Below are 20,229 nucleotides of genomic sequence, written 5' to 3' on the forward strand. Positions count from 1 at the left end.
CTGAACACTCACCCACCGTGTTGTAAATATTCAATAGTCATATCACCTTGTCTTACATTTATGTATTGGAACTCTGCCGCAGAAACATAAATTTACATTGAAGACAAACAAAAACCATTCCAAGGAGATAGAGCTGTTGCTCAGAATCTGCCCAGTTCAACAATATAAAAGTAAATAAATCCATATAATCCACTGATAGCAACAGATCAGTCATTATATGCAACATATAATCCAAATTATCAAAGTGTCTGAGGCATACAAACACATCAAACAGTAAAATCACATAAAAGGCAATGCGCCAAATGTAGGAAAATGCATCAAATAGCACATGTCATTCCCAATTTCATAGCTGAGAGCCCAAAGGACCCTTTAAAGCATCCAGTGAAGCATCTGGGCATTTAACTGGCCACTCACACACTTTTAAAGCCATTAAATACACAATTTAGAGGGTGATGGAGCTTTCTCTAATCTGTATTCAATCAGAAGTCCACACTGTGTATGAAATTAAAATAGAACATCATATATTTACAGGTCGGGTTTATTAGTATGTGAGTACACTACGAAGGTTGTGCAAGGTTCCAGTCTCCAGGGGATTCATACTGCACAAATTATGAACAACAAACAACAACCATTAATAAGAAAGTGTTTATTTTTAAGTAAAAGATTGTCTAGTGGTTAACAATGACATTTTTAGCACTTTGTGTGAGAAGCACTAACTGCATTCCAGGGGATAGAAGATAAAACAGAAATTGCAGAGCATAACCATTAAAAAAGTGTAAGCATAAAATGTTACCACCTCGAAAAAATTAAACTAAAAGCAAAATAGGTGAACAAAGTAGTCCCATAAAACAATATATACATAACAAATGTCCAAACGACATATAGTAAAACGGTGAAGAAATTATGTTTCAAAACACCTATAACTTAGGTTAACATAAAACTTGTATTTTAGGGCAGCAAAAGTGGCCACAAAGGGCAAATCTGAATTGCACATGCGCGTTTCACAGTGTAGTTACGGTACAGAATTCCTGCACACTTTCACCCAGAGGAATGCTGCCTTCAAAGACTGTCAGACTTTTGCCTTTTATGTTTGAGAGCGCGCAAAAGACAAATTGAACGTAGATTTCTTTGTTTATATGCTGTCATTTTTATTTATTGTTTTATTTATTGTTATTGTGTCATTCTATTTTAATTTGTTAGATCTGACTTCAAGGTGTGATACATGAAGCTGTTGACAATAACTACACATTGTTGATGTAGACTTTGTCGTTTTAATTCTACAGCCAGAATACAAAAGTTATCCTACTTTAATCCACTTCAGAACTTTTGTTGTTTGAATCTTTTTTGTTTTCGGTTCATTCCTCGGGTCTTCAAGTTTTAAAGTTGGAAGTGAAAAGTTTACGATGTGCTCCTGAAGGCATCAAAAGTCTCGGTCAATTAGTTGAGTTTAGACCGAGAGGAGCGCTCGTAGTCGGTCTGTTAGAGCTCCACCAGATGACCAGCTAAAAACGCCCCACAGCTCCGACTCAGTTCTGCGGGGGTGGGGAGTCCCAAAGTTTGGATTCGAACTTTGAAACCATGGGATTCGAGTTGGATCGCTTCAATGGGACCGTGGACCCGGATTTCAAATGCAACTTGTGCAATAAAGTCCTGGAGGACCCGCTGACGACTCCGTGCGGACACGTCTTCTGCGCCGGCTGCGTGCTGCCCTGGGTCGTCCAGCAGAGCAGCTGCCCCGTCAAATGTCAGCGGATCTCCACCAAAGAGCTGAACCACGTCCTGCCCCTGAAAAACCTGATCCTGAAGCTCGAGATCAAGTGCGACAACCACGCCAGGGGCTGCGATGTTGTGGTGAAGCTGCAGCATCTGGCCGAGCACGCCGAGATGTGCGACTATTCCCCGGCCAAGTGCAGGAATACAGGATGCGACGAGGTGCTCAACCTGCGGGACATGGATGCTCATGTGCGGGGGACGTGCGATCACAGAGCGGCGGGGATATGCGAGAGCGGCTGCGGGTTGACGGTCACTTACAAAGAGCAGAAATTACAGAGCCACTGCTGCTTGAGAGCCCTGAAGGCGCAGAACAGTGAGCTCCAGTGCAAAATGATCTGCCTGGATAGAGAGTTCAAGAAAGAGACGATTAAAGCCAACAAGAGGGAGAAGTCGCTGCTGGCGCAACTCTCCGCCGTGCACAGCGAGCTGCAGATGACAGCGCTGAAATACCAGAAGAAATTTACAGAATACAGCGAAAGGATCGATTCCCTCTCCAAGACTGTGGCGTTCACATGCAAGGTAAACAACTTTTTTTTTCCACTCATCCTCCTGGCAGCAGAAAGAGTTTCACCAGTACTAACAAATACCTCATATTCCTTTTGTAAAAATGCTTAAATGTGTTTGTTTTGACAGGCATTTGACACTGAAAGTAGATTTTTCTCTTTAATTAAGCATCAGCAGTCTGTTTTCACTGTCACCACCCTGTTTAAAATGTTCAGCCCTCAAATTAATTTCTTTAAAAAAATGTTTAAATCAACTCTCCCAGCATGTGTGGTCCCTTTATCTTCTTATATCTTATTGGACTCTCATGTTGTTTACTTCTTGGACGTCAAACTTTCTCAGTCTGGGTTCTTCTTCTTCTTAACAAAGTCCTCAGAAGAAGCTCAGGAGTTGTGTCCCTCCAGTCTGTCTGCTTTGAGACATGGATGTCAGCTGTGTCTCTGACCAGCTGGCAGTCAATGGGGGAGGGCCAAATATTTACTGCACTTCTGTACACACCAGGAGACAGGTTTCAGTTATATTGCCTCCTCCTCGCCTGCTTGTCTGAATCTGTCCGTCATCACTTGTGCACGTTTTCTTCAAAACAACCATAACAAATTAAAAATGATGAAAGTCCATACTGCCACCTAACATGTGTACAAGTGTAGGGGGTAAGACGGTAGTTCCCAAACTGTGGGGGCGATTAGATCCTCAAGTGTTTTTCCTGGAGACTTGAGTTGGCTGATCCAGCATAACAAACAATATGTTAACTTTACCAAAGTTTCGCAATGTTTCGCTTTTCAATCACCAGTGTTACAAATTGTAGGATTTTCTGCTTAATCACGGTTTGTCAGGATCAATCTGTGGGTTTATGTGAGGAAAGTCCACTTCTCCTCCAGGGATAAAACGTGTTTCAAATTGAAAAACCTAATACCCCCTTTACTGATCAATTACCAACATCATTGAGGATCCAGCAGTTCATAAATCAGTTCACTGATTGGATTACTGTATTACTGTGAGGAGGGGCGGGGGGCTCCCTGCTGTGCTCACCAGGGAGTGACCAGTTTATTATCATGCTTTTGTTGTAAAAATCTGGATTGATTTGCCCTCCATTTGCACAGATTGGACAGTGAAGTTGCGGGAAGAAATTGGAACGGGAACTGGCTTGGCTCTCGTCATCCTTCCTAATTTAATAAATTTTTGCACAGAATATGTTTTACATGCCTATGGCAACAGAAACAGATCAGCAAATCTTGCCTAAGTCTTTTAAGTCTTCTCTTTCTTTTTGTTTCTAATGTGTTCATCATGGGCTCGGACTCCCAGTGAAATCTGTTTTCCAGCACTTTGGTGAGCATCAAAAGCCAGCAGTGCGGGGAAATTGTGAAACGACTCATGCTGGTGTAGAGATGCGTGCTATCTGCTGGTTATCATAGCTCCCTCAGCTGTGCTTTAGAACACATTTAGTGTAAACAGAGTAAATAATTACTCCTGTTCAGACACGCCGTAAACAGAATTCAGGAGTTGTTTTGGAAATGGTCCACACAGAGGAGAGAACAGGTTGAAAGAAAACATTGTGTAGATGATGTGGTTAGATTGTAAGCTTGTTTGCTTGAAAAGACTCTTTTCATTGGGTCAAGTCAAGCGGCGAACAGGATTGTTTGGTAGGAGAACCTCAGTGCACATGTGGCAGAATGAATCAGAGCGACACAAGTGGAATTAGCTGTGGGAGGCGATCTGCTGACTGCAACCACACTGAAGCTCGCTCTGGAGTCCAACTTCCCGGCTGAGGCCATCAGGTTTTATCAGATATACTGCAGTGTGTGGCCTCTTCTGACGTCCCCTCCCCCCCGAGTCTCTGCCAAAGAGGTAATACAGGCTCATCGCTGTGCGCAAGACATGACCAGTAACCTACTTGTGATTTGGAGTCTTCGTCACTCCAGAAGGGGCTTGGCTTTGCCTTCCCGTGGGCAGATGGGGGATTTTTCTGCGTCCATTTAATATCCAAGGCTGGAACTGTGAGAAGTATGAGGACAATCTGGGCCACGTGGAATAACCGACTGCATCCTAGTGGTGTTTTCATTAATAATCCTCTGCCTTTTTTGTGTGTTTTTTAACAGTCAAAGTGTGTCTTCTTCAGTGAGCTAAGAAAAGAAATAAAAAGAAAGAGAGCTCAGATCTCTACGGGTTCATTTCAGGCCGGCTACAGTTGCTGTCACACTTCCCATTCAGGCCTTCGTCTCTGTTTTCAACTAAAGCTCCTTCTCAGCTGGTATGGATGACAGTGTTTGTGCTACTTGATTCGATAAAGAGCATCTATCAAAGTCACAAGGCCTCAAAGAGATTGAATTTGATCTGGTTCATCATCAGGTCAATTTGATCAGCTTCATAATTGTGTCTCTTCTTCAAGCATTAATTTATAAGGTAATTCAGTAGATTTTCTCCCTATTAGTTCCCTCCGATATGTGGGTGTCAATTAGTTATGACAGCGATCGATGACATCAAAACGGTATAACATTCCAGGACTCTCTAGATGAATTTTCCAGTGATCTCCTCCTTCAAACAAGCAGATTGATTCGTCTGGTGTGTACATACCTTAACGTCACCGTGCAAAGCGCCGCTAATTGATTTCAAAGCAAAGCATGCAGCATCTTTCCCAAGCCCCAAATGTCTCAGTTCATCGGGTCAAACCGACTTGCCGCCTCTTGATCACGCACCAAGTTCGTAAATCAATACTTCCCTGTCAAACAAACTTTGGCTTTTTCGTTCTGGATTACAGTGCTTGAGTTATAATTAGATGCACCACGTGAACAGGCTGACGCAAGGGAGGCAGTTTGACAGTGGACAAGCTCGGAAAGTGTGACTGGTGTTGAGGTGAAGGAAGGCTGGGAGCGAGTGCCAAGTCACCAGTGTGTGGAGGAGACCAAGGTCTCACTGCCTGTCTCTTGCTTTGCTCAGTAACACTCCGTCCTCCCCGGCCTTTTCCCCTCTCGCACATTACAGGCTTGTTTACTTCTCATTCCAAATTAAGTTCGGGAATTTTTGGAAGTAAGAAAATGCAACTTTTCATCACTTCACGATACGTCATCTTGTTTTGTAAACAAGTTTTTTTCTGTGGGATTTGGAGCTTTTGAGTTCGTTTTATGGCTCCCACAGACAAAATATGCAAACATCATTAGCAAAGGTTGTAACTGTGCATGCATGTAGGCAAGATGGATACCGGGTGTCTCCTGCTTTTCTTTGAAGAATTGAGTTGAGGCCCGATGGAATCCCGGAAAAAAAGTTGTGAGGGCTTTAATGCCAACCACTGTCACATCTGTAGCCCTGTGAAAGCGATAACCAGCTTATTTATGAGTGGAAACAGATTGCGCACGGCAGGATTAGTTCAACTGATTCATGTATCGTCTCAGTTGGTTTCCTTCACATTGTCACCATTTTTGTTTACGCTTGTAGTGAAATTGGAAGTTGTTTTTTATGGCGTTCCAAAGCAGACAACTTTGTTTTTCGCCGTCTAGGTTGGTGGTTTTAGTATTCTGACCTCAAAGTTTACATAAAATATACAGGCGAGTGTGTGTAGCAGCAACTGGAGACACAAATGAGTGAATGTAGTTAACGTCAATTAGTGAGAAATCTGTTATGCATTTACTTATTTACACTTTCATTTCTCACATTTCAACTAAGCGCCTCGTTTATAGCCAACTACTCCTTGCAGTTTACAGTAAGAGGCTCTAGTCTCCGGTCTAATGTGGAGGCATGTGTTCCTAATGGTACAGTGACACGGTGCAGGGGTGCACATTCCTGCATCCACATGATGGTCTTAGCCTATATGGCTGCCAGGACATTGTACATGCCAATAATATCTGCTTTATATTTAGTCGCTGTGTGTTGCAGCCTTCTGGAGTGGCAGCTGAAATGATGTTTCCTCATAACTCGCCGCTAAATTCCCCCTTCCAAAACAGATTAGGAGCTGACTCAGTGAGTTTCCCAGAGTTCTTCGTGTCATCATAGCACTGACAGAGAGGTCCGCTCGTGTATTAATACACTATAGATACGCTAAACGTTTGTGAGAGGGAAGGGGTGTTTAGTGCCGCTTTGAACTGGTGGCTGGGTGGCTTCTGGGCTTGGCTCCGTCTCTGAGAATGTTGAAGATGTGAAACGAGAGAGGCAACTGATCCACAACTTTCACTGCTACACTTTCACGCCAGTCTTTATTGATTCATTGTCAAAAGCAAGAGATGCGCAACAGCCATGCCAGAATATTCATAACAACCAGGACCCTGATCCAAATGAGCGTTGTTGGAGTCATGCGAGAAGTATAAAAAGCTAAACATGAAATTAAGAAAGAAAGTGATCCAGAACCAAGCTGATACACCAAAGAAACATTTTATCCGGTTCCTGATTGCATTTTACACACACTGAACATAAATTATGACATCATCGAAATCATCCTCCCACATTTTGACCTCATTTGGATTAAAATTTCAATTTGATGATCCTATCTAGATCTAAAACACCTGTAATAATTAGACATTTATACCCAAGCTAAGTTGCTAAGTACTCATATTTTATACTTAACAGTTTGTTGTCTTAGAATGGATTACCTTAATTTGTTCAGTTGTTTCAAAACACCCTCCAAAGTCCGCTTACTAAAACTATTAAACTACTAATTCTTGTACTACAACTACTAGTAGAAGGTATTTTTAAACTGTGATGCTTTCAGGTAGTAATTATGTTCACTTCTTTCCGTTCTGCGTTTCCTCTCTTAAGTTTTTCCAAGTTTAACCAATCAGAACCTCGGACGCTCTCCTGCCATCTCCTCATGCGTGTCTCTTGTCTCTTGTCTGTCTGTCCGTAGGAAGGCGAGACTAAAAGCGAGACAGTTGTCCTTCTTCGCGAGGACGGTTCTCTGGGCTTTAACATCATAGGAGGAAGACCATGCGTGGTAGGTTTCAAAGACACGTCTCCTCGCTACGTTTCATCTCCTCCGCCGAACGGCCAAGTGTCAAGTGGCAACCCGGGAATGAATAAGCACATACTTCAAACGCCACAAACATTCACTGTACCAATACAGCCGAGACAGCCGTGCTCATGTTTTCATGTCTGTGGATGGACGGACCGCATATACCAAGTTTTATTGTGTTTATATATTGGTCTGGTTTAGTGGATTTGGCATTACAGATAAAAAACTATAATTACTTTTATGAGAGTTAAATCTGGGATTATGGCTTTGACCACAGTTGTTTTGTCTTTAATTGAGGGGATTTTGGTGGTGAGGTAAACACAGAGGAGTGGAAAGGGTCTTTTATCCCAGCCTGAATCTTTCACTAGTTTCACAGCCGCAATGTTTTCTGCCTTGAGGCTCGGAAGTGAAAGACATTAATGATGCCACACGCTCCGCTGAGTGACGGGTTCAAAATATCTCAACACTGGTTACAACTCCATCTGCCATACATGGAGCGTCTTTCTGCAGCCTGCGCGCCGCCGAGGTCTTATATTGAAATGGGGCTCGGCGTATCTGTTTCACTGGGACTGAGCTCGACTGTTACCGGCCTGTTTTTCCACAGCCACAGTGACGCACTTTGCTGTAGCGACATAGATTATCGCAGTCAAAGGTTTTATAGCTGCAGACTATAAAAAGATTGACGCATAAAAAAAAATTGCTGTTTTGCCTCAGTCCTATGGTCTTGGAGATTTGCAACCTTTCTCCGTCTCGTGACAGAACCATGTATCAAACTCAACCAGAGAGAGGAGATAGCTTTTGCTCGGCCTTGTAGCCTCAAATTAAGCGGCCGTGTAAGAAGCTATTCATTAAAATGGAAATAACTAATATCCCTCTTTCTCTTTCATGTGGCTGTTACTCTGGCATAACTTTGTAGGAGTAATTAGTTGCCAGGTTTCTGTGGTTTCTACATCCTTGGAGTTTGTCCACAACATCCATGGTGTCCACAACATCCATGGTGAGGCAGTGGCTCAGTGGGTAGTGCTTCCGCTTGGTTCGAGCCCCTGCCTAGGTGCCCCTGAGCAAGGCACCGAACCCTCAATTGCTCCCCCCTCTGCGAAGGGTGGTAATGTAATGTAAGTCGCTTTGGATAAAAGCGTCTGCCAAATGATCGTAATGTAAAGTAATGTAATGTAACATATGCAACTATATGTTAAAGCCCCTTGTTATGTTAAAACAGCCTTTTATATGCAATGACGAATTGTATATGATGCAACTGAAAGAGGAAGCAGAAATAATTAAATACAGCGTTCTCAGCGTGTCTTTTGAGGTTTCTTTAAGTATGCCATTAAAATGGAGTTGTGTCACACACTCAGCTGGAGTGTAGAATCACTTTCATGTGGTTATGCAGAGAGTGCTGAGGGGGATATCAAGAGTTGTTTGTTTTTTTTTTTTAAACCAATCTCAGCTCTGACTCTTGGGTCATGGCTACAGCGTCAGTGCATTGTCATCATCATCTATCAGGTAGAATAGCTGTTATAGTGTTCACCATGTGCCATTGTGCTGTGCTGTCATTTACCTCCCCAGCAAGGAGACGGAGGAGACAATTGGTTCTGTGGCAACGATTCAATGACTACATCCGCCTTGATTTTAAGCTGCAAGTTTGATTACATAAACCCCTGCACTTGTACTTCCAAAACAATGCTTTACTCTTTTATGATGCAGCAAAGTAACGGTGATTTGTTCCACAGGAGGACAATGACAGCAGTTCGAATGAAGGGATCTTCGTATCCAAGATTGTCGACAGCGGTCCAGCTGATAAAGAAGGAGGACTTGAAATCCACGACAGAATAATAGAGGTATGTGTCCTACTGAAGTGTTTCATTAGACGGAGACAGAAACAAAACAGTGTTTGATGTAGAGGGAACTTTGATTGTGTGACAGCTGTTGTCAGCTCTATAAAGATGATGACAGTGAGGAAGCATGAAGCATCCATTAAGTATTCCTGTTCCAGTAACTCCTGAAATTTAAGCTCTCGCTTCAAATGTGATGCCTCGTGTAAGCGTTTACATTTTAGTCTCCTGCGTTTCCGCTCAAGGAAATAAATAGTGCAGACAGAACATTGTTTTGACGTGCACTTCCACTAATCAACACTCACAAGTGTTTGCATCGTTGTAGATAGAATCAGATAAACCTGAGGCAAAGCTGTCTGTCTTCGGTGTTTCCAAGTAAGGCGGAGAGAGAGAGAGAGAGAGAGAGAGAAAGAGAGAGAGAACCCTGTGTTTTCTCCCTCGCTGACAAATCCCTAATGACAGAGCTGCTGTGTTGCGTCCTCCTGTCGCCTTTAAACAGAATCCCGTGTGGAAAGGCCATCTCACCCTGAGGTCAACTTGGGGGATGCGTTGAAAAAAGCCAACATCACAAAGGTTGCTTTTATTGTGTGCTGTCTACCAGAATCTTAGACAATGGGCACATTGAGCCCAGAGGTTTGTGTGGATTTCAAGTGTGTATTACAGCTCGCCACAAGATGACAAATATGGTTTGTCGCAGTCTTTGTAGTCAAACCTCAGTGAAATTACCCCACAGCAGTTTGACCAGAGCATTGCTTACATCGGTGTTTGTGTGCTCACGCTGAAAAGTGTTTACAAGAAAAGAAGAAGACTCTGGACTCTGTTGATCGCTCTATCCTGTCATTCATGCTGTGTAATGCTAAATAGCATCGGGGAAAAAAAGCCACAAATCCTCTGACGCAAACATCGCACTGTGGCTGTAGATGTAGCAACACTGTAACGAAAATGTGACATGTTAGTCTTGGGTTCTAAGCTCTTCCTTGTAACACAATCAAGTGGCTCAAAGGTGTCCGTAACTTGAGATTTGCCAACGGATCCCACAACAAAGTGTAATGCTGAGCCACTGAAATTCAAATGCAACTCATCTTGGATCCTGGTGACTTGAGACCGCCAAGGCCTCCAGTCGAGCAGCGATCTGATGAGCAAAGAGACAGTAGCTCATGTGTCGCATCCATGCATATGTATTTTTGAGGGGAATGGATCTAATGGAGCAGCTTGTGGGTTTGGATTTTGTGCAGAGACGGCCGTTCCCCCTTTTATTGGCTTTAAAGACGACAGATTTGGCTTCGGGATGATGTTGCACCTCCATTCACATTTCTTGTCCTCGCATTGTTTTTGATTCATTGTAGGCGAAGTCATGAAATCTCTCCTAAGTGGCGAGAACCTGAGCAGAAAGGACACAAAGGGCCTAAGGAGGTTGCAAAGGACCCTATTAAGTGACCTTTTCTTTTCAGGAGGTGAGGGATTACGCGACAAAAAACGACAAAATAAATCATCTAGGCATTGAAATCGTAACGCTTCAGAGTTGTTGTTTCCCATCGATGCTTTTCATCGGATAGGAAACCTGATAGCAGAGGTGGTTCATATTACCCAGAGTCCCTCTTTGTTAGCGGGTTAAAGCAAAGTCCCTTGTCATGGTTTTTAAGCCACCAGACGAAGTGCAGCGTCATAATGAGATATTTGCAATTGTGTGAGTCACGTCTTTAACCCGGAGTGATGGGTGTCGTCAATCGGAGAAACTTAACACCGAGCGCCCCAGGGGCAGTTTCATGTCCTGTGTTTTTCAACCCGTGCGATTTGAAACAAACAGCTCGTAGCTCTGTCCTACTTATAGAGTCCCGAGTGGAACACAGTGCATTGTGGGAGGCTGGATTTCCAAACAGGGATGCTTCCAATTTGGTTTTCGGATCACAGCTTTAGTGGTCAGCGGTTTGGAATCTGTGTTTTATTACACTGTTGGTGACAAGAGCTTTTAAAAGTGATTTTCTTAGATGACGTCAAAGTGAAAGGGAACAACAACAGGTGGCATAGTTAGAGTGTCAGAAAGAATCAAGTTATTATCTGTTTTATATTAGTGTCAGTTGGATACATTTTGGGGGGTTTTGCCAGTTCATTAGACAGAAAGTGTCATTTGAACGGTGTGTGCAATCTGAGTGAAAACAGGCTGTTGCTCCTAATGGCCGCCTTTTTTGAATGCCACCTCTGTTCTGATTGACCAGCTGGCCAAACACTTCGCCCGCAAGCCTCCATGTGCGTCGGTCCGTCTCGCCAGGTGTGTTTCATGTTGATGTCAACACGTTACAGACGCAAAAGTCCCAAAATGAAAAATGAAACTTTCAGGTCATTTCAGGACCTGTAGGTTTATAGACTTCACTCTACCTCAGACTTCCCCACGTCTATGAACTCAAATAATAATAAGTACAATATGTCTCTTTTAATGGACAGTTTGTAAAGTTTTCATTATTTAAAAAGCATAGCAAGACAAGCTGAATGTGGAACACTCAACATATGTCACGTTTTAGTCAACACCCCCCCCCTTTTTCCATTATAGCTTCTAGGGAAAACAAATGTTTGCTTTTTACTATATCACATGGAATCTGGCATACAGGACTCTGAAACAGACAGTGTTGACAGTCATTTGGAAGGCCTCCGAGTGGGGGACGGAGCGCGCCGCGAAAAGAGCGGTGGTATTACACGCAGCAGTGAAAAAGCCGTCCACCTGAGGAGGCAGAAAGCACGCAAAACCTGTAAACAGCACAAGAGGTGTTTTCTCTTCCTGCAGCAGAGGTGTCAGTTCCAGTAAGTCTATATGGATGTAGCATGTACATGATGATCCACGGCTCGTCCTTCTATAACAGGCTCTTAGCGGGGGAGTGTGATAGCAGATGGCTGTCCTCTAACTGCGCTACAGGCTGCTATGAATCAGCACATGAATGCCTCCTTGTTCAGCCAGAGAGACATTTTTCTCATAAAACCTCGAGCCGTGTTTGCTTTTGCCAGCCCCTCCGCAAGCTGAGAAATCTTAGCACTCCAGTCAGGAGCTGGCTGTGTTTGCCACTAGGATTTGATAAATACGTTGCGATTCTGTTTAACTACCGGTATGAAAGGCTCAGCTCTGTGCCTCCCTTTCGTTCGTTCTGTAATAACGCTTTCAGATAGCTGATTGATTGAGTGCATAGAATGGTTTCGAAAAATATTCCCAAGTGGAGGAGGTTGTTTTTGGGGGGTTTTCTTTTGGACATTTAGAAGTGCTGGAGCTCTGAAACTAAGCTGGCTGTTGTGACGAGAGGATTCAGCTTTGTGTTAGTAACCTTCCTGTCGCTTCACTTCGCTCTCTGTGAAGTATGACTAAGCCAATGTCACAATCCCGGAGTGACCATGCCTGATCTGTCGGGGTTGAAGGGGATGTTGTTTGTGTGCGTTTCTGAGGTGTGAAAATAGGAGGAGGACAGAGACGCTTGGGCTGCCGTTGTAAATGTCGCCTTGTAAATCCTCCTGCAAACATCTCAGGTCACAGAGGGCGAACAACAACAACTACTTTTAAAATAAACTGACTCTGAGGAGAGGCCCAGGTCTAATATGGAAGGTGGAGGGTCAGACAAAGCAATTGGACTTCCTGCAGAGTGACCAGCGTCTTAAATCATGGGTTTAATTTTAGATGGACGTTGTCAGTAGCAGCATCTGTTGTCCTTATTGCGTAATGTGTATTTGTCACTTTTTTTGCGAGATGGTTGTGATAAACGCTGCAGCCAGAAACGACTCATCAACTTGTCATCCATCTAATCCAGTCGATCGTTATGGGACAGAGCAGAAGTAAAATTGCCATTTGGCCCGGGGAACTTTATTACAGCCTCACTGCGGTGGTTGAAGGACTCTTTCTATGCTGCAATCTCACCACCGTGTTGAACTGACAACTGGAACCTTAAATTGGGCATCTCCCTTCTTTTATTTTGCTTGGCTAGCGTTTGGAGATTGTGGAAAAGCCAGGAGGATCATTACATCCAAGATTTGTATTATGGATGTGTTTTCTATCACAAAATATTCTTGTAGCGTCTCTTAACTCTGTATTAAATAAATTGATAATTTGGCTCTATGTCTGTCTTAAAAACACACAGTTAGCGGCAGGCAGTTAGCGACTGATGATACAAATAGAATCCACTGGCAATTACCTGTGCTTGTCTAACCTGTTGGAGATGCATAACGTATTTTTGCATGATTAGCTGGAGGAAGGGTGGAGGAGGCAGGAGGTAGAAAATGCCACCGGTCATAATCTAATGTGTCAGAAATGCAAAGTAGGCTGCTCTATATACAACCACGTAAACCTGAGAATCTGTAACTCTGTAACTTCGTTCAGCTCAGCTTTATTACGTTTGACACACTTTTATTCCCATATTGCTTCAGTTTACATTCATTATCAAAGGGCTAAAGGCCTATTGGCTTTGAAGTTAATATTTCCTCTTTTCCTCTTCTTAGAATTGGTAAAGTCTTCCTGCAAACTAACACATGTGCAAAACTGCATGCATTGACTTGATTTGCATGTTCCCAGAATTTTAAGGCCACACATCTGCAATGTCTTATCTATTTGTCATTTACAAGTTGCGAGGTTACCCACAGTGCACCACTAAACACCTCATGGCTCCCTGCAGTTACTGAAGTATCAAGTCACCGGGCCAGAGACGGGCTTCAAAATGCGGCCAGATAGCACTTAGTGGTGATTGATTGATATGTGAAGTGAGCTGTGTTGAAGGCGGGCCTGGAGCGTGCATGCTGATGAGCCCCCTTTTCCTTTTGATGTCGGGGTGTTAGCTTTGCCCCCACACACACCCTCACCTCCCACTCTCTCCCAAGAGAGCGACCAAGACATGTGGACATTTTTTTGGGGAGGAGAAACTGAAGGAAAATGAGCTGCTCTGCGTTACTGTTACGCTGCAAATCGACTGTGTCACTTTTTCCCTCCAGACGCTCCAGATATTGTTCTGATCGCTGGAAAATTGTGACGACAGAAAGTTGAGTTCCATTATGGTGGATTCTGTGAATGTTTTATTATGTTTTTATGGTATGTCATATAGCAGCGCTTTCAAATCATATTGTAATACACTTTTAGCGTGTGTGCGCTCTGAAACTTTCGACAGTTTTCTCTGTCTTTCTTCCTTTTCTTTCTCTTTTTGACACACAATGTAGTTGAATCAAACAGCCGCTTCACCTGGATGTGTATTTAGTACGTCATTCATCTTTCTGTGTTGTGCAGAAAATGTCAGATCACAACAGACTGGTCCCATTTGCCCAACCTTAAATCACTAATACGCTGTCGGAGCACACGGCATCCTCAGCAGCACATGTGCCATAAGGCGTTATTTCTGACCCCAAGGGTCTATGAGGAACACATAGAAGTTATTTCCCTAAGGGGATTCACATGTTGTTTGGCATTCTGGGGCAAGAAGAAGGTCTTTGTCAGGCCCTTTATTGGATTTCGGCCCCTGTGCCGTCTGTGTTTATTCCCCGAATGGCCAAGTTGAACGTGGCCTCGCTCTCTGCTGCTGTCTGGCCCTTGACACGATGAATCTCAGCAGGCCGAACCAGCAGTGGGCCACATTCCTGTGCCCCCGTGGTCCAGCTGAGGCGGGAGCAGGACATTAAATCAAATCTTAACTTTAAAGAGTCCATAATCAGCTTCTGGTGCTGCTGTGCTATGCAGAGCTGCTTTTAGGAGGTGAGGACAAGCACATCTTTGTTTTCTGCTGCAGCATATGAGAGGGGGGCGGGGTGGGGGTAGGGATGGGGATTTTTTTAAGATGTGGAGTCGTCTCAAGCCAGAGATGGTGTGAGGTGAGCGTACACCTCGCTGCAGCCAGAAGGCTGCTTTTGTCTGCTTCTCACCACACACATAATATTGTATTTTCCACTCAGTTTAAACAGCCTGCGTCCTCAAAGGCGAGCCGGCACTTGATGATTTTTGTGGAGACGTTCAGTCTGGGCGCACTGTAAAGTTGTTTGCTCGGCTTCAGTACAGTCTAGGCCTCGTTCATTGGAGCTTTAGGGTTAATTTATGGCTCCTAAAATGTTTAAAGGGGGCAGAAATAGACAGGTGTTATTAAGGCTTATTTTCCTGCCAATCAATCACTGGCCGAGTGTAAATGGATCAGTAACAATCGGCTCAGGTTGCTGTGCCAGCTGTTCCTCCTGTCAGCTCCTGACCCCCGCTCACCGACTGCCCACCGTCTCCTAATTAACTACCCTCAATTAAACCCTAATAGGCTGATTAACAGACCCTTAGTTGTGCTGTAATGGCCCATCGTTTCCTCCCAGTGCCCCCCCTGAAATGCATCCCCACTGCAGCATGTTAATCACTGCTCGCTCCCAGCGTACACACACCCTCACTCGCTCCATCACACTTCATCTCACGCTGTCTCTCTCTCTCTCTCCCTCTCCCTTTCTCTCTCTCTCTCTCTCTCTTTCTCTACATCTAAGCTCCACTTGTTGTATTCCTAAGATAAAAAGTTTGACTCTGTTCCTGTCATTTATACATCACACTAAGTCGTTTCCAATTAATTGTTATCTCCTTCTTCCGTCGCATTACACTCAAAAAATAATTGGTTCGGTTTGTGTGGTGTGGTGTGGTCGTGTTGTTTGTTTGTTAGTAATAGATAGATAGATCATGAGGGATCAAATGTGTAAAAAAAGGAAATAGCAGCGTCGTCTCCAAGCCATCCAAAAGATTTATGCTTCATAAGACTCAATTAAACCATTGTTAATCTTCCAGCTGTGTTTCCATTACAAAGGAGCGAGAAATCTTCAAAGCGTTCTTGCTCATCTCAGTCTGAGGTCAGCAGAGATGCTTCGCCGTGGTCGTCCCGTCAGATAAAATGCTACGTCGGGCCGACACCGAGGTAATTAATTTTACTTAGAGCAGATAGATAGAGGCAATACAGCAAACATAAAAACTAAGTGGGTACGTGTGATTGAGGGAAATGCTCCATGCAGGGGGATCAATTAACTGGGGAGAGAATCTGCCAAGCCGCAGCGGCAGATTTAAGGATAAATCACAAAATGTCAACATGCATGTAGCTTTGTTTGTTGAATTAGTATTTGTTACATAACCCCCTTTTTTTGGGGGGGGGGGATTTCAGTCTCCGTTTGTCTCCTTCCTTTCTACCGGGACTGTGTTTTATGAGCAGCGTCAACATTATAATGATACTGTACGTGGAGGGACTTTCCTGTTTTATGACTTGGATTCCACCGCTCGCTTGTTGGCGGCAGACATTGTGACATGTGTATATGTCTTTATGGAAATGACTACAGGCTGACATGATTTAAACATGGTTTGTGTGGCATTTTTGTCATCCAGCGTTGGTCTTTCACCAGATTATAGGCTATATGTTTCCCTCATAAATCAGAGAGCCAGAGCGTGCCGGCCGCCCTTTCATAGGGAATTGTTACGGTCGTTGCTTCAATGAGATGATGAAGTGGATGGAGGTTTTCCCATCAGTCAATGCGACCTCAGATCTCAACTTGGTCTTAATAATTTACAGAGGGTTCAGGTCTTTTTTGCAGCCTGACATCAATATCACAACATCCTAATTATGCATCATTTCTATGCTTCTATCAGACTCTTGGGCCCTTGTTGCTTTCATTGCAAATCTGGAAAATCGTCCAATCAGTGACGGTCCAAACAGTCAGACAGTGGAGTAAAAATTAAATGATTCCATAGAGGGTTCTGGTTTTTGGTCTTCAGAATAGTCTAACCTGAAGTTTGAAGCTACAGTAGCAGCTCCTTGAGTCCATCCCTGTACTGCTTTGCCTATAAGTAAAGGAATCTTTTGAAAAACCTTTTCCTCCTCCTGCGATTGAAAAACGGAGCTTTTCATTCCCACATTTCAGCAATTTCGAGCCGTTCCTGAACCATTGGTGCGTACCTACTCCGGAGTTGACGATTGTTCAGAAGCAGTTGTCCCGGTACCCAAATGGCTCATTGTTCCTTGATGGCAAAAAGTTCCTGAAAAATTACTTGCAAAAGTTCCTTGCGGTACACGCGGCTCTCGTGTTCTGAAGCGAGCATAATCAGGCTTAACAGACTGCAGCAATGTGGCCGCAGCTAATCCTGCTGCCAACAGATGTTCGATTTCATTTTGTAAGGCTCCATTAGGACTTAACACATGCTAAACACACAGGGCTGACATCACCGTACATAATGTCCCTCCCGTATCTGGCAGATGTTCAGTAATATCCGAGCTAATTGGAACACATTTTCAACAGGACGCGCTTTCTTGAAAGAACTATTCCGCCTGTGCCTTAGACTTGACATGTTTATGTACAGTAGGCCTGCGTTTCAAACGTGATCCGTACACCTGCTCTTTTTCAACTTTAACACGTTGAACATCACCCCTCTATACAAATCATGTTGTCATTTGGCAGCTGCTTTTACTGTTCACAGATTCTTGGGTGTTGTACGACACACACACGGGTGGATTTGCAGTGATGTGCAACAGCTTTACGTCTATTATCTGAATCTTTTCTTACTTTTTCAGCTAATCCCCCTGAAGACTTTACACAGGCCCCATTCTCTCCCTCTCCCTCCGGTCTCTTTGCTAGGGGTTCTATGGAGATTCATCCATTCACAAGCCAACTAGTGGAACTGGTGGCTGCTGCGCTGCTTTTTCTCATGCAAATGTGTGCAAATAGAAAACACGGTTCATCTGCGTGGCTCTCAGTCTGTGCAACGCTGCTTTGCTCTGGCCTTTCTCTCCTTCCCCTGGAGAGATGTTCCCTTTCAAGTGTGTTCTCCGTCTCATTTCGAGACTTCCGCTTCCTTTTTGACAAACGGCCTGGAGGACTGGCCAGAGCTGGCTCATTGAGCAAGCGTTTCAAAGAAGAAAAGGAGAGGGAGATGTTCTGCAGGCGCCTCCCTCGGTCATCTCTGTGGATTTCTCCCCCTGCAGAAGTTTGAGTTATTCAAAGGTGGGAAGTGACTCGGACTTTCTCCCAGTACTCCTCTTTTTGTGAGACAATACAGCTGCTCTCACTTCTTCACCTTTAATTCCCGGGCCGTCTATGTTCAGTGTTACTTGCCACGTATTATTGACTGATCAGAAGAAAAGCGTAGTCTCACTTTATTCAGGCAAAGCAACACTAGACCACACATTGAAGTCAAACTGTAATGGATAGACATGCACAGAGGTAGATTTTCTGAATTTCAGCATATTGTCATTTCAGACTGTTTTATTAAAAGCATTAATAACTTGCCTTTCCCTTTAACGCTGACAAAGTGAGCATTTTATTCCCTCATTAAAATATGCATGCGCCCGTACCTGAACTTGAATAGGTTGTGTCCACAAATTCCTGTAGATTATAACATACGATAGTGCTTAGGCGGAGAAAATAACTGGCAGGCTCAGGAGAAGCTCGGGACCACCGGCTGCGAGCGCCAAGCCCCGTGCCAAGGTCAACGCTGAGGCATCAAGAAAGATACCTTTACTCCTCGCTAACACTGCTGCTTTGATTAGAACCCCTGCGAGAATATGTAGCGTTTAATCAGGGAGGCATGCAGGTGCGGAAACAGTGGCCGACATTTTGTCTCGGGCACGAAAGTCCCCTCCGTATTCCAGCAGAGCGCCAAATGCATGATTGATATGTGCAGGTGGGAAAGGATATCCTCCCCTGAGTAAGAGTTCTCAGTACACTTGAAAGAGACTATTTTCCCTCTTTGCCGTCTTATGAAAACACAAAGCCATAACAGTGAGTCGCAGTGGGCCAGGAGAAGGAAAAGTAGTGTAATTGAACGTCTAATGTCGCTAACGTCATGCATAACCTGACTGGACAAAAGGCCTTTGTACGTCCTTTGTAGAAACTCTTTTTAATGCTCACAACATAAGCCTGCTGCCTGGGGTTTACTCCAAACGACAAGGAAATTAAGCCTTTTGTCACCATAGTTTCCAGACAGCCCCCATCTGCTGCAGTATGTCCAAAAAGTAAATGGAAGGAGGCAGCGTTTGCCAAGAGGGAAGATGGAAAATTATTGAGAGCTACAGAGCAGTCGGAGTGTTTTTTCTCTCTGTGCACAGTGGTGAAGCTGTTCCGGTTTATGTGCACGTCAGTGAATGTCAGGGTGAGGAGCTGCGACGGCTTACCTGCCCCGAGCTCACACAGTCCAAAATAAGGGCCGAGTCTGAACAAAACTGAGCCAGGAACGCACACACACACACACACACATTTGGATTGGGGAATGAGTCGCGGTGCCCTACCTGGGACAAAGATGTCAGATTTTATTTTTTCATTCAGACCAGAGGCCAGAGAGAGTGGAGTTCTTGGTCTTGTCTAATTTCCCTTTTTCATTTTCCATTTCTCCTTCGTTGACGTTTTGAAATCTGCCCCGTCTCGCCTCTCCGAGCACGAGGTCACCGCCCTCCTTTACAGCCCGACCTAGATTTACACCAGATACCTTTTCCTTCCTTTTGTTTTCATATCACGTGCCATCATCTAGCCTTATTCTGCCAGGACACGTACACTGTTGGTGATAAGACAACAAAAAAACAACAACCCAGCCGCCCACCTGGAGCTGGACTGATGTAGATAAAGCAGAATTGGAATTAACTGCCTCAACAAATTTTGAAGAAGACTTCTTGCAGATTTCTGCAGATTTAATGTGCCTTTTCTACCCACACTTTCACTCTGTGGACGTTAAAATAGAACCTTTCTTCTTCATCTTGGAGTGACAGAAAGAGAAGACGAGAGGGAGCGAGCCAGAGAGAGAGAGAGCGAACAAGGCTGGTTTGAAGCAGTGGCCTCTCTGCTCTGTAGCCGTGCTTCCTTTGCTATATCAGGCCAACAGCTGCTGTCTCTCAGCAAAGGCATGCTGACTGCCGGGTTTGGCCTCTACAAACAGCGGATCTTACACAAGGCCCTTTATTTTAGGGCTTATGACTGTTCCACAAAAAACAACCCAGGGTCTATCTTGGGTTTTTATAGTTAGCGAACTAAAAATATTTATTCACGTCTGACACAAAAAAGTCGAGCGTCTGGGCAGGATTGGGTTTGCCAACGTTCCCACCCTGGAGTTTTTTCTTACCCTGGATTTTTAACAAGGTAACTCAGGTAAAGGGTGCTCGTTGTGCTCCCGACTCAAATTCCTTGACTCGGAGCCAAAGAAATGTAAGCCGTTCTCCCAGCTGGCCCTTGGCACATCAAGACAAAGTC

At 44.1% G+C, this 20,229-nt stretch overlaps 1 protein-coding gene across 2 annotated transcripts in view; it reads left to right on the plus strand.

Annotated features, from left to right (window-relative positions):
- The first annotated feature begins 1,378 nt into the window (after positions 1-1,378).
- Positions 1,379-20,229, plus strand: part of pdzrn3b (PDZ domain containing RING finger 3b) — an 82,632-nt gene continuing 63,781 nt past the window's right edge. Inside the window, exons 1-3 of one of the 2 annotated variants that reach the window (XM_076141125.1) lie at positions 1,379-2,292; positions 7,106-7,192; positions 8,941-9,048. In XM_076141125.1, the coding sequence (XP_075997240.1) occupies positions 1,579-2,292; positions 7,106-7,192; positions 8,941-9,048 (909 nt within the window). In that variant the 5' untranslated portion in view covers positions 1,379-1,578. The remainder of the gene's footprint in view (positions 2,293-7,105; positions 7,193-8,940; positions 9,049-20,229) is intronic. The other variant, XM_076141126.1, reaches the window with a different exon arrangement.

This window comes from Genypterus blacodes, unplaced genomic scaffold, assembly GCF_046128005.1.
Source record: "Genypterus blacodes isolate CSIRO-AG114 ecotype Tasmania unplaced genomic scaffold, CSIRO-AGI_Gbla_v1 ptg000017l_1, whole genome shotgun sequence".
Classification (NCBI taxonomy): domain Eukaryota; kingdom Metazoa; phylum Chordata; class Actinopteri; order Ophidiiformes; family Ophidiidae; genus Genypterus; species Genypterus blacodes.